Source organism: Chelonoidis abingdonii, chromosome 11, assembly GCF_003597395.2.
Source record: "Chelonoidis abingdonii isolate Lonesome George chromosome 11, CheloAbing_2.0, whole genome shotgun sequence".
NCBI lineage: Eukaryota > Metazoa > Chordata > Testudines > Testudinidae > Chelonoidis > Chelonoidis abingdonii.
In genome coordinates this window covers 27,425,809-27,439,163 of record NC_133779.1, presented here as the reverse complement: position 1 = coordinate 27,439,163, position 13,355 = coordinate 27,425,809, and the positions used below count along the sequence as shown (strand labels likewise).

General features: G+C 47.9%; 1 protein-coding gene across 3 annotated transcripts in view; it reads right to left on the bottom strand.

Moving 5' to 3' along the window:
- The window catches only part of LMNB2 (lamin B2), an 89,663-nt gene that overhangs the window by 19,089 nt on the left and 57,219 nt on the right, over positions 1–13,355 (bottom strand). For all 3 annotated transcript variants that reach the window (XR_012656790.1, XR_012656791.1, XM_075070810.1), the window contains 3 exons: positions 3,860–4,016; positions 3,052–3,177; positions 1,429–1,599 (listed from right to left, as the gene is read on the bottom strand). Coding sequence is in view for 1 of the 3 variants with exons in the window: in XM_075070810.1 (XP_074926911.1) it covers positions 1,429–1,599; positions 3,052–3,177; positions 3,860–4,016 (454 nt within the window). In the remaining 2 variants the exon portion in view is untranslated. The remainder of the gene's footprint in view (positions 1–1,428; positions 1,600–3,051; positions 3,178–3,859; positions 4,017–13,355) is intronic.

The following is a 13,355-nucleotide window of genomic DNA, read 5'->3' as shown; positions in this document are numbered from 1 at the left end:
AATGCTGTTATAATCTATTCTCTATCCCTTTTCTTATACATCCAAACATTTTGTTAGCTTTTTTGACAGCAGCTGATTATCAAGCAAATCTTCATAGAGCAGTCTACAGTGATGCCCAGGTTGCATTGCTGAGTTGATACATGCACTGTTGCTGTAGTCATGTTGGTCCCAAGATATTAGAGAGAAAAATTGGATGAGGTAATATCTTTTATTAGACCAACTTCTGTTGGTGAGAGTGACACGTTTTCAAGCTTATACAAAGCTCTTCTTCGGGTGTGGGAGTTGATACAGTTAATTAGAATCCTGTAAGGTGTAGGAGTAGTTTACCTTTTTCCCTTCAATGTGCATTACTTTAATTTATCAATATTGAACTTCATCTGCCATCCAGACAACCTTAACCTGTTTGATACCATTGTTCTCATGGGATTATTTTTTATTTCCCACCGTCTGTGGTTTTGAATTTCATGTTAATTCACTTTCACCATTTACAACAGATGTGTTCACTGGTTTATAATAATAGTACACCTCTACCCTGATATAATGCTGTCCTCGGGAGCCAAAAAATCTTACCACATTATAGGTGAAACCGCATTATATTGAACTTGCTATGATCTACCAGAGTGCGCAGCCCTGCCCCTCCGGAGCACTGCTTTACCACGTTATATCCGAATTCGTGTTATATTGGGTCGCGTTATATCGAGGTAGAGGTGCACTGTGAACTATATTACTCAGGGGCAGGGTTTCTAATAGATAAGAGCATTTTTAATACATTATTTGGTAGGTGTTCTATATGAGCACCTAGGTCTGATGCCATCAGCCTTTAGGAAACTCCAGCTTGTACAGAACTCTGTGACAACTCAGTAACACTGGCTTCTGCAAGAACATCAAATCTGTCATCCAGTCTCTACACTAACTTCCCACAGAACACTGAATCAAGTTCAAGGTCTCAGTCCTTCTCTTCAAGGTGCTCAACAGCCTGGGCCCAGGGTATCTGAAAGACTATCTAAAGCTCTGGGATGAAGACTGTGATCCTCACATAGAGAGACTCCCTACAAGAAGGATAAAGCTTGTTTGTGCAGGAGACAGAGCTTTCTCAGAGGCCAGACCAAGAATGCAGAATTAATTCCCCCAGGAACTAAGAACCATCATAAACCTCCCCATCTTCCACTTCAAGGGCAAGACGCATTACTGTGACCTTGCCTCCTCTTAGAGAAACAAGTGTACTTAGATACATTTTTCAAAAAATATTCAAGCTGGAACTAGACAAATTGCACAGGTCCTGTTATAAAGAAAATCCTGGTGTTACCTTAACTATGGGGCCACTCAGAGTGCTTCCGTAGTAGCATGAAAGCTGCCTGAGATAGGGATAGAGTTTTCCCTTTGATTGTGAGGCAGCCAGTAGAACACTAAGGTACCAGTAATATCTACCTTGGCCTGATAGGTCTGTTCCAGCTCCATTTTGTACAGTTTGACCTGTTCATCATGTTGACTGCGCAGATCCTGCAGGGCCTGGGCCATTTTGGATTCATACTCCTGCCGGTGACTGCTGTCTATCTCAACTAAACGGTGCTCATGCCGTTTCCTTGTCTCTCTTACTTCCTACATAAACAAAAATGCAGGCAAAGGTCCAAGTTAGGGTAAACAACATGATCAATTTCTTTTATACCACAATTAATTATTTTGATGTTATTTAGCTGCCAGGGTATTGAAAGCATATCACAAAGTCCAACACAGTTAAAAACACAAACTTTAGATCTGTTAAGGTGAGCTAAATGTTTTAACAGATACAAAGTTATCTGGTCCCTTTCTACAGGAGCTAATTTATAAATATGTTCAAACATTAATTGTCTTCATTTAAAAAACATAAAGAGATTCTAAAATAAGGGGTTATTCTGTGCTGCATTAACCAAATAAGAGAGAGCAGGATCAAATATCAGTTTTAACAGAAGAACAAGTGCAGCACAAAACCCTCTCCCCATAACACATACACATTAAACCAACTGGTAGATGACACTCTCTTTAGAGATTCATATATTACTCTGGTAAAAGTGAGTACACTGTGAACCAGTTACAGGAGGTGAAAATAATGAATTCAGATGGGTGTACACTTAAGAGTTCAATCTGGATAAGCCCTATTTATTTAAGGCTTTGAATTAACAGTAAAAAACCTACATGTATCTTCCTTGCCTGAAGTATAATAGAACCTAAAATGTGATCCTCTTGAATTTTGTTTTCACTCAGACATTCTCTCTCTTTCCAGAGATCTGTGGGCTCCTGATGCCCTAAATCAGGGGTAGGCAACCTATGGCACACGTGCCGAAAACAGCATGTGAGCCGATTTTCAGTGGCACTCACACTGCCTGTGTCCTGGCCACCGGTCCGGGGGACTCTGCATTTTAATTTAATTTTAAATGAAGTGTCTTAAACATTTTAAAAACTTTATTTACTTTACAAACAACAACAGTTTAGTTATATATTATAGACTTAGAGAAAGAGACCTTCTAAAAACATTAAATGTATTACTGGCATACAAAACCTTAAATTAGAGTGAATAAATGAAGACTCGGCACACCGCTTCTGAAAGGTTGCCGACCTCTGCCCTAAATTAACCTGTCAACATGTTTGCATGCATGAGCAACATACACAGAATGCTAACAGGAATTCAGAATGACTTTACAAATTGTCTTACAGGAATATCCTACATCTGCAACCAGAAGAGACTCTCAAACGACGAAAAAATGTCTTTCCATTCACTGTGATGTGCCTTAATCTGATATAGAGAGAATTCCATCGTGTGGTGTATTTATATGCCAAGATAACTAGAAGTGCAGAGCCAGGTAGTTCTGGGTGCTTACCCCAGCTCTGCCACTGATTTAACGTGTGACTTTATGCAAGTCATTTAATAGCTTTGTGCCTCAGTTTCTCTATTTATAAAATGGGGACAATGATGATCGTTTCCTTAATTCACAAGATTAGTCAATGTTTGCAGAGCACTTTGAGCAAAGGCTACATAAACTCTGTTTTAAGATTAAGCTGTCAGATTGATCATACCTCCTCAAATATGTTCTTCCGGAAATCCAGGTCCTCTTGTAAGCTCTGGCAGCGATTCTCCAAGTCCACCCGCATCAATGTCTCCTTTTCCAATTGCTTCTTAGCCACAGCATGACCATCTTCTGCCTAGTGAGAAATTCAGAATCCAAATTTTAAAACTGCATTTAAGTTCAACTGGCATCCTTGTTCTCCATTTATGAAATTCTACACAGTGCCCTTTTTAAGCCCTTAATTTAATTGCCTGTTTCCAAGCGTTCCCAACTATTTGTCCATTCCCAAGTTAACCAGTTTCCCAAAAGAATACCAGTGACTACATTTAAAACAACTTTCATATGCTGGTATCACCTACTACAATTCATATTTGTCTCAGTACTGTCTGATAACATAACTGGGAATTGTTAGCTCCCCACACTTTATACATGGAATAGATTATTCTTTAAATATTTTCCACTGGGACAGCCAGGGTATTACTTCTGCATGTACTTGATGATGTAAAAGGATGGTGCTGAAGCAGTGCTGAAATGCCAGGCTTTACTCAAGACAATGTTAGGATGCCCTTGCCCATGAACAAACATTTGTGGGTTTCATAAACCAGTTAAGAAAGACAGGCATCTGCATACTGGAGTTGTTCTAAGGAGCAAGAGCCACACACATACAAGTTTAACCTCTATACTTAACATATCAATCTCTAAGTAGATATATTAGCATGGCTGTGCAACACATTACAACAATAAACTAATGTAACAAATTCAACAGGATAGAGTCTTTCTTTGTACATAGGTAAACTCTAAAATGTTCATTTACATACCTTAGCAAGCTGGGTCCGCAGGTCAGCAACCTCTGCTTCCAAACTGCGCTTCTCATTAAGAGCAGTACTGAGTTCTGCTTCACTTCTATGGAACAAGGCTTCAAGATCCTTAATGCGACTTTGAGCCACGGATAAATCTGCATCTTTCTTTTTGTAGCTAAAAAAAATAATAGATATGTGTGTCTTATTTCCACAAGCTGGCTGCTAGTTTTATTTCTTTCAAAAGGTTTTGTTACATTGAGATTCCATATCCCAAACTGATCTCCAGCAATTATTACCCATCACATACCACTAGGTGGCCCCAGACTACTATCTATTTTAAATGATTAAAAATAACAAACCTTTCTAAAAAACTGTTTTTTCCATTGAGCTGTTGCAAATCTGTTGATTACTTAAGAGAAACTTTAGCAACTTGTGGGGGGGAAGTTACATTAAACTGTCTCCCTAATAGATCGTGATAAAGTCAGCATAATATACACAGACAGCACAATGTCCAGTGCTGAATAAAAATTCCATTAATCAATTAACTTAAAAGTTGGATAGCACATTTCACTCCCAGGAGCCTTACAAACCTTGGACCTGATCCTTAAGAGTAGGAGAACACCTGTAACTCCTACTGAAGTTAATGTGTGCTGCAGGTGTTCAGTGCTTCTAAGGATCAGGGCTATTCCACATAATGTGCTCATTTCCAAACCAAAACATCATTTCACCCACCACTGAAATGCAGTCACATCTTGGAGGCAAAGTAGCAATCATTTTACAGTACCCGGTACAATACACCACAAATGATGACAGATCATTTTTCCCAGTGCAGATAGCCAGGAATACTTGATAGTTGGCAATGTGCATTTGTAGACTGATAGAAGAAAAGACGGTTACTCACCTTTTTAACTGTTGTTCTTTGAGATGTGTTGCACACATCCATTCCAGTTAGGTGTGCGCGCGCCGTGTGCACATTCGTTGGAAGATTTTTACCCTAGCAACACTCGGCGGGTCGGCTGGGTGCCCCCTGGAATGGTGCCACCAAGGCGCCGGATATATACCCCTGCCGACCCAACTGCCCCTCAGTTCCTTCTTGCTGGCTACTCCGACGGTGGGGAAGGGGGACGGGTTTGGAATGGATACGAGCAACACATCTCGAAGAACAACAGTTACAAAGGTGAGTACCCGTCTTTTCTTCTTCAAGTGATTGCTCATATCCGTTCCAGTTAGGTGATTCCCAAGCCTTACCTAGGCGGTGGAGTCAGAGTGAGATGTGGCAGAATGTAAAACTGCTGAGCCAAAGACTGCATCATCTCTAGACTGTTGAACCAGAGCATAATGTGAAGCAAAGGTGTGGACCGAGGACCAGGTAGCTGCGCAACATATTTCCTGGACATGAGCCAGGAAGGCAGCAGAGGATGCCTGAGCCCTGGTAGAATGTGCGGTGAGATGGCCCGAGGGAACATGAGCCAAGTCATAGCAAGTGCAGATGCACACCGTCACCCAAAAGGAAATCCTCTGGGAGGAGACAGGTAGGCCCTTCATTCGGTCTGCCACTGCAACAAAGAGTTGGGGCGATTTACGAAAGGGCTCCGTCCGTTCGATATAAAATGCGAGTGCCCTACGGACATCTAGGGAGTGCAATTGTTGTTCCCGTCATGATGAGTGCGGCTTCGAGAAAAAGACCAGAAGGAAGATGCCCTGATTGGTATGGAAGGCCGATACCGCTTTAGGGAGGAACGCTGGGTGTGGTCGCTACTGCACCTTGTCCTTGTGAAAGACTGTATACGGTGGGTCCACCGTGAGCGCCCGAAGCTCGGGGACTCGTCTGGCCGATTTAATGGCTACGAGGAAAACTGTCTTCCAGGACAGGTATAGCAGTGAGCAAGTTGCCAACGTCTCGAATGGTGGAGACATAAGTCTGTTTAAGACTAGGTTGTCCCAGGGAGCGGCAGGGTGGCGTACTTGGAGGTATAGGCACTCCAAGCCCTTGAGGAACCTGGAAACCATAGGGTGTGAAAACACGGAGCGGCCACTTTCTCCTGGGTGGAAGGTAGAAATGGCCACCAAGTGCACCCTCAATGATGATACCGCTAGGCCCTGCTGTTTGAGAGACCAGAGGTAGTCCAGGATGGTGGGGATCAAGACCTCGATGGGAGTAACATTTTGCGTTTCGCACCAGCAGGAGAAATGCTTCCACGTGGCCAGATACGTAGACCAAGTGGAAGGTTTTCTGCTACCCAGGAGTACTTGTTGCACTGGGGCAGAGCAATGTAACTCTGACTGGGTTAACCACACAGGAGCCATGCCATGAGGTGAAGGGACTGCAGGTCTGGGAGGTGAAGTCTGCCGTCGTCCTGAGTTATGAGGTCTGGATGATGAGGCAGGGTGATTGGGTTGGCTATCGACAGGTCGAGCAACATGGTATACCAGTGTTGCCTGGGCCACGCAGGGACGATCATGATCAGGTGAGCTCTGTCCCTGCGGAGCTTTAGTAGGACCTTGTGAACCAACAGGAATGGTGGAAAGGCGTAAAGTAGTTGGCTCTTCCACGGAATCAGGAAGGCGTCCGAGACCGAACCCCGGGAGACCGGGAGAGACCTTGAAAGGAGCAGTACCTCTGGCATTTCCTGTTCTCGCGAGAAGCAAAGAGGTCTATGTGGAGAAATCCCCACTTCCGGAAGACAGAATGTACAACGTCCAGACGAATCGACCACTCGTGAGACAGGAAGGACCTGCTGAGTTGATCTGCCAGAGTGTTCCGAACTCCTGGGAGAAAGGACGCTACCAGGTATACCAAGTGGGCTATGCAAAAGTCCCAAAGTTGGATTGCCTCCTGACAAACGGGGGAGGATCGCGTCCCTCCCTGTTTGTTTATGTAATACATGCCGTTGTGTTGTCTGTAAACACTGAGACACAATGGCCCTGTAGATGTTGCTGGAATGCCTGGCATGCCAGGCGGACTACTCTTAGTTCTCGGACATTTATGTGCAACGCCAGCTCCCGAGACGATCAAAGGCCTTGAGTGCGAAGATGTCTGAGGTGAGCACCCCAGCCAAGAGATGACGCTCCCATCGTCAGGGACGTGGAGGGCTGTAGCGGATGGAACGGCAGTCCTGCACACACCAGGGCGGGCGTCAGCCACCAGTCAAGGGAGACCAGGATGCTCGAGGGAATGGTGACTACCATGTCTATGGCGTTCCTGCCTGGGCGGTAAACCGAGGCGAGCCAAGTTTGAAGGGGACGCAGATGTAGTCTGGTGTGTTTGGTCACGAACGTGCAGGCAGCCATGTGACCGAGGAGGCCGAGACAAGTGCGAGCCGAAGTTGTTGGGAAGTTTTGAAGGCTTTGTATAACTGATACTATTGCCTGAAATCAGGGTCGTGGTAAATTGTCCCTTACGAGATTGGAGTCCAGGATGGCCCAATGAACTCTATTCTTTGTGTGGGCACTAGAGTAGATTTCTCTAGGTTGATCATCAGGCCTAGTCGCATGAAGAGGTCCTTGATGACGCCCACATGACTGGTGACTTGGGCCTCGGATGTCCCCCGAATGAGCCAATCGTCGAGGAACGGGAAGACACGTATTCGACGACGACGGAGGGAGGCAGTGACTACAGCTATGTGCTTCGTGAATACCCGAGGGGCTGCAGAGAGGCCAAACAGAAGGACCGTAAACTGAAAATGCTGATGGTTGACCACAAACCGGAGGTACCGTCTGTGCGGAGGGTAAATGGCAAAGTGAAAATATGCGTCCTTCATGTCGAGGGCGGCATACCAGTCTCCAGGATCCAAGGATGGGATGATTGTCCCCAGGGATACCATGCGGAACTTCAACTTTTTCATGAACTTGTTCAGACCTCGCAGGTCTAGGATAGGCCTGAGGCCTCCTTTTGCCTTGGGGATTAGGAAATACTGGGAATAGAACCCCTTGCCCCTTAAGTCCTTCGGTACCTCCTCTATAGCTGCCATGGCAAGGAGTGTCCGTACCTCTTGCAAGAGGAAATGCTCATGAGAGGAATCCCTGAAGAGGGACGAGGAGGGAGGTTGGGAGGAAGGGAGTGAAAAACTGGAGGTGATATCTGAATTCTACCGTGCGTAGGACCCAATGATCCGAGGTTAATTGGGTCCACGCAGGGAGGAAAGGGGAAAGGCGGTTGTAAAACTGAAAAGGATCCTGGGAGATAACTGGTACACCGCCCTCGGGCGCACCTTCAAAAGTTCGGTTTGGATCCCGTCGTTGGCTTGGAAGGACCGTTATTCTGACCCCCTTGAGATCCAGACTGTCGTCTGCGGTTGCCTTGACTTCGCCTCCTGCCAAAGTCCTGTCTTGGTCTAGGTGGGGGGTAAGGACGTTGAGGTTGGGTGCGGAAGGATCTTCGTTGAGTCTGTGGTGTATGCATCCCGAGCGAACGCATCATCACCCGATTATCTTTCAGACTCTGTATCCTAGGGTCCGTCTTCTCGGAGAATAGACCCTGGCCATCGAATGGCAAGTCTTGGATAGCGTGCTGAAGTTCAGGTGGCAGGCCTGACACCTGAAGCCATGATATACACCTTATGGCGATTCCAGAGGCCACAGTTCTGGCTGCCGAATCGGCAGCATCCAGCGAGGCCTGGAGAGAAGTACTCTCCACCTTCTTTCCTTCCTCCAATAGTGCCTTAAATTCTTGGCGGGAGTCTTGCGAGACCAGCTCTGTGAATTTCCCTACCGCCTCCCAGGTGTTGTAATTATATCTGCTAAGTAGGGCTTGCTGGTTCGCCACCTTGAGTTGGAGGCCCCCCGCGGAGTAGATTTTACTGCCCAACAAATCCATGCGCCTAGCCTCCTTAGATTTTGGGGCAGGGGCTTGCTGGTCATGGCGTTCCCGTTCATTTACGGACTGTACGACCAGTGAGCAGGGTGCACGTGTAAGTACTCGTACCCCTTAGAGAGCACCATGTACTTCCGTTCCACTCCTCTAGCCGTGGGCAGAATAGATGCCGGGGATTGCCAGATGGTATCTGCCTTAGCTTGAATCAATCGAATGAACGATAAGGCCACTCGAGTTGGTGCATCCGTCGACAATATATCTACCACAGGGTCCTCAACCTCCGGAACCTCCTCCACCTGCAGGTTTATATTCAGGGCGATGCGCCTCAGGAAGTCCTGGTGTGCCCTGAGGTCAATTGGAGGCGGGCCCGATGAGGATGTCCCCGCTACCACTTCATCCGGGGAAGAGGAAGACGAAAGGTCCAGGATGAGTGGGTCCTGTATGGTCTCCTGATCATGGGGGACGTCAGGGACCGGTGGGACCTGAGGGTCCGGTGCGTGGATGGAAGCTTCCTCTGTACCCTCAGGAGGGGGGCAGCTGACAGTGGCCTCTGGCACTCGGTGTTCCAATGGAACGGAGCGTGATATCACTGCGGATCCACCTTGGGCTTGGTGATTTGCCCAAGGTGTCCAGAAGGACCACTGATGAGGTCCCTGATTTGGGCCATGGGTCTCTTGAAAGACTCGGCTGTGTGTATCCGAATCACAGTCGTGCGCGTAGGAGGCACTGTCCGCACGTGATGATACTGATGTATGGCGAGACAGCCACAGAGGACCTGAAACCATTTGGGAAGGCTCTCTGCATCTGGTCGATCCATCTCCACGCGGCACCGGAGAACGGTATCGGGTGCCATACCGGTACCAGGAATGAGACCGGGACCTGCGACCAGAGCGGTGACGGGAGGTTGACCGGGACCTCGAAGCTCTATGTTGAGAGCGGCTGCGAGAGGCGCGGTGCCATGAACCGTGCCGGGAGCTGGATCGGTGCCGAGAGTATTGGGTCAGCGAGCGCGATCTCGAATGGTGCCGCGAGTACAACCAGTACCGAGATGGAGAGCGGTACCGGGACTGCGAGCGGTGTCAGGACTGGGATCAGTGACAGGACCGAGAATGCCAGCAGGACCTCGATCGTCACGGGTGCCTTTCAGCGGTGCTGAGCAAGGATGGGTCTCAGCAGGGCAGGCTTGCCTACTGATTGGATAACCCGCACCGGCGGTGCCGGAGGTTGAAGCAGCGCAAGCTGTCAGGGCAATCAGCTCCCTTGCCGTAGAGAATGTTTCCAGCGTAGAGGGAACAATAAGCTCAACCACGGCGTGTGCTGGGGAGCTGTTAGGCACCCGACTCGACGGCTCTTGCAAGGCCGGAATCAACGGCGCTGAAGTTGTCGGTGCCGCGGCAGTTGTCAGTGCCGGGAGGTCCGACTTAGGTGGGTGCTCTGACTGCGACGTAGGCACGGGAGTCGCAGGAGTCTTGGGCCTCTTGACCCGCGGGGAGAGTGAGCAGTGCCGGGCAGGTTTCTGGGCTGGTGACGGTTGGTGCCGGTGCGCTCCGGTGCTGAAGATGCACTTCTCCCCGGTGCGGACTGTCCGGCGCTCAGTGCCGAGGGCGGAGGAGTAAGGGCTGCCTCCATCAGGAGCTGTTTGAGACGAAACTCCCGCTCCTTTTTCGTCCGCGGCTTGAAGGCCTTGCAGATGCGGCACTTGTCTACGAGGTGGGATTCCCCCCGGGACTTAAGACGGGAGTCGTGAGGATCTCCTGTCGGCATTGGCTTGCAAAAAGCCAAGCACAGTTTGAAATCCGGTGAACCGGGCATGGGCCCCGGCACCGGGTGAGGGGAAAGGGCTAATTCCCAACCCCTCTTAACTATATACAATAACTACGTTAAAGAACTAATAAAACTAAGTAGAAATATAGAAAATTGAACTATATACACAATAACGATAAAAGAACTATGAGAAGCTAGGGAGGTGGAGATCAGCTAAGCCGCGCTCCACTGTTCCAATGACTGACACGGGCTGTAAGAAGGAACTGAGAGGCGGTGGGGTCAGCAGGGGTATATTTCTGGCGCCATGGCAGCGACACTCCAGGGGGCGCCCAGTCGACTCACCGAGTGTTGCTAAGGTAAAATCTTCCGACGAATGTGCACGCAGCGCGCGCGCACCTAACTGGAATGGATATGAGCAAGCACTCGAAGAACAGGCTTTCCCACTGAAGAGGTCAAGCTTTTTAGAGAGTCCTTGTCCCTTGGTGTTATCTTAGGAAATCCTGGTTGTTCAGACTTTTCTTGCAAGAGATCCTGGCACTTGATGTGAGTAGAAATATGCAAAGCTCTTAGGAAGGAACTGGTATCATCTATCAGCTCTTTTAGATGTAGACAATATCAGAGGCTAGGGTCTGCCGCAGGTCCTTAGCTGGCTCCAATAAATCCTTGTTGATCAACATTGCAAGATTTCCAGGCATAGTATGTGTAGAATATCAAATAATTTTAGGCTTCTCTTGAACCACCTCCCATGTAAAGGGTCTCAGCTACATATTTCACACAGTTGTGGAAGATTCTGAGATTATCTGGTGGGTGGCATGGATGGATTAACAGTGTCAACAGGAGAGGAGAATCCTAGAGCTGGAATCAACTGCTCATTCATCTCTGCACACTGATCTTCCTCATTCCACCTCTAGTCTCTAGATTCGGTGTTTGCGCTAGCTGACTTAGATAACTAATCTGACATAAGGTGGAGGCAATCTAACTCGTTGGGGGGGAGCAGGAAGGAAGATGGCGGAGGAGGCAGAGGATAGTGGCTTGCAGACATATGGCTGCAAAACCCATGCCCAGCACAGCCAAGACATGTAAGCATATGCATACTGGACTGAACAACACAAAGGAGGATACAGAGGGCATGTCTCCAACGAGATTAATGTGTTTTCCTAATTATAGAGTGGTCTTGTGGCGTCCCTCCCAGGATCCCAGTATAATGCCCAGGAAGAGGAATGGGAATGAGTAGGAAATGAATCCCAATGGAGAAGATGAACGAGAATACATCTCTTTTAGTGGCACAACTACCCTTTCAGGGTTCCTATGGCACTCCAGCATAAGAAACAGATGTTACCGAACTCTCTCTCATGCAAAATGTGGCACTGTGATTTCAGTGACCAAAAACCTAATCATCATTGCTGATGTTTGTACAAGCCAACAAGAGTGAGTGAGGTACAAGGCCCATATATATACTGCTGAACAGGCCATTGATGCCAAGGTGGTCCAATACCACCAATGTGATGAATACATACACACTCAGTGTCAAGAAAGGCGGCCCTGAAAAGTCAGCAGGAAGTTGTTAAACAAGTTTATCCTAAACAAAGAAAGAGGTGGTTATTTATCTGTAACTGGAAGTTGTTCGAGATGGGTGGTCGCTCTTTGTATTCCAAATGTGCGTGTGGATATGCGCCATGTGCCAGAAGATTTTCTTAATAGTGTCTGTTGCCCCACGCGTGTCATTAATCCTCTCATGCTCCCAGGTTATAATAAGCCATGTTTATCAACACCTCTCCTGTGACCCTGATACTACTGAGTTGTTCAGTCTGCAGTAGAGGGGTGGAAGGCAAGTTTTGGAATACAGGTAAGTAACCTCCTCCTCTTCTTTGAGTGACAGTCCCTATATGTATTCCAAATATGGGGGAGTAGTGAGCATGGAGTTGGGTGCAAGGATTAAGTGGAAGTGCAGTATCTGTAGCATGGCATGGCCACAGCCGCTCTTGAGTGATGACATGAATGTGTGAATGGAATGCCACATTGCCACCAGAGGCGGATTAAGCTTTTGTGGGGCCCTGGGCCAAACAAGTGGTGTCCTCTCCCACTCCTTCTGCCTGCAGTCCCCCATATCACCCCCACACTCCTGCCAGGGAAATGAGGTTGGGACATGGGGGCTTGCCCTACTCCCCATGGGCAGGCAGAGTGGGGCAAGCCCCCAAGCCCCGACCCCACTCCGCAGCAGGAGTGCCGGGTAGGCGGACAGAGTAGGGCAAGTGGACCTATACAAAACTGAGGGGAAAGTCTAACGTTTTGAGCCTAAGGTGGTAAACAAGGATGATCGGTATGGATATTGCACTCGGTGGTGATGGTGGTGAGCTCATGAGGTGAAACGTTTCCATTTAGCCCTGTAGCAGGTCCTTCAGGATGTCCTCCGGCTTTGAGTATTGAGTAGGATAATCTAGGGGCCAGATCAGATGAGAAACATTCACATAAAAAAAAAGAATCGGACACATCAGAAAAGGGCAGACAAACAGTGACAATTTTTTTTAAGTGCTTGTATATAAATGCTGGAAGTCTAAATAATAAGATGGGTGAAAAGACGGTTACTCACCTTTGTAACTGTTGTTCTTCGAGATGTGTTGCTCATATCCATTCCAGTTAGGTGTGCGCGCGCCGCGTGCACGTCCATCGGAGAAACTTTTACCCTAGCAACACTCGGTGGGCCGGCAGGTCGCCCCCTGGAGTGGCGCCGGTATGGCGCCTAATATATACCCCTGCCGGCCCACCCGCTTCTCAGTTCCTTCTTGCCGGCTACTCCGACAGTGGGGAAGGAGGGCGGGTGTGGAATGGATATGAGCAACACATCTCGAAGAACAACAGTTACAAAGGTGAGTAACCGTCTTTTCTTCTTTGAGTGCTTGCTCATATCCATTCCAGTTAGGTGATTCCCAAGCCTTA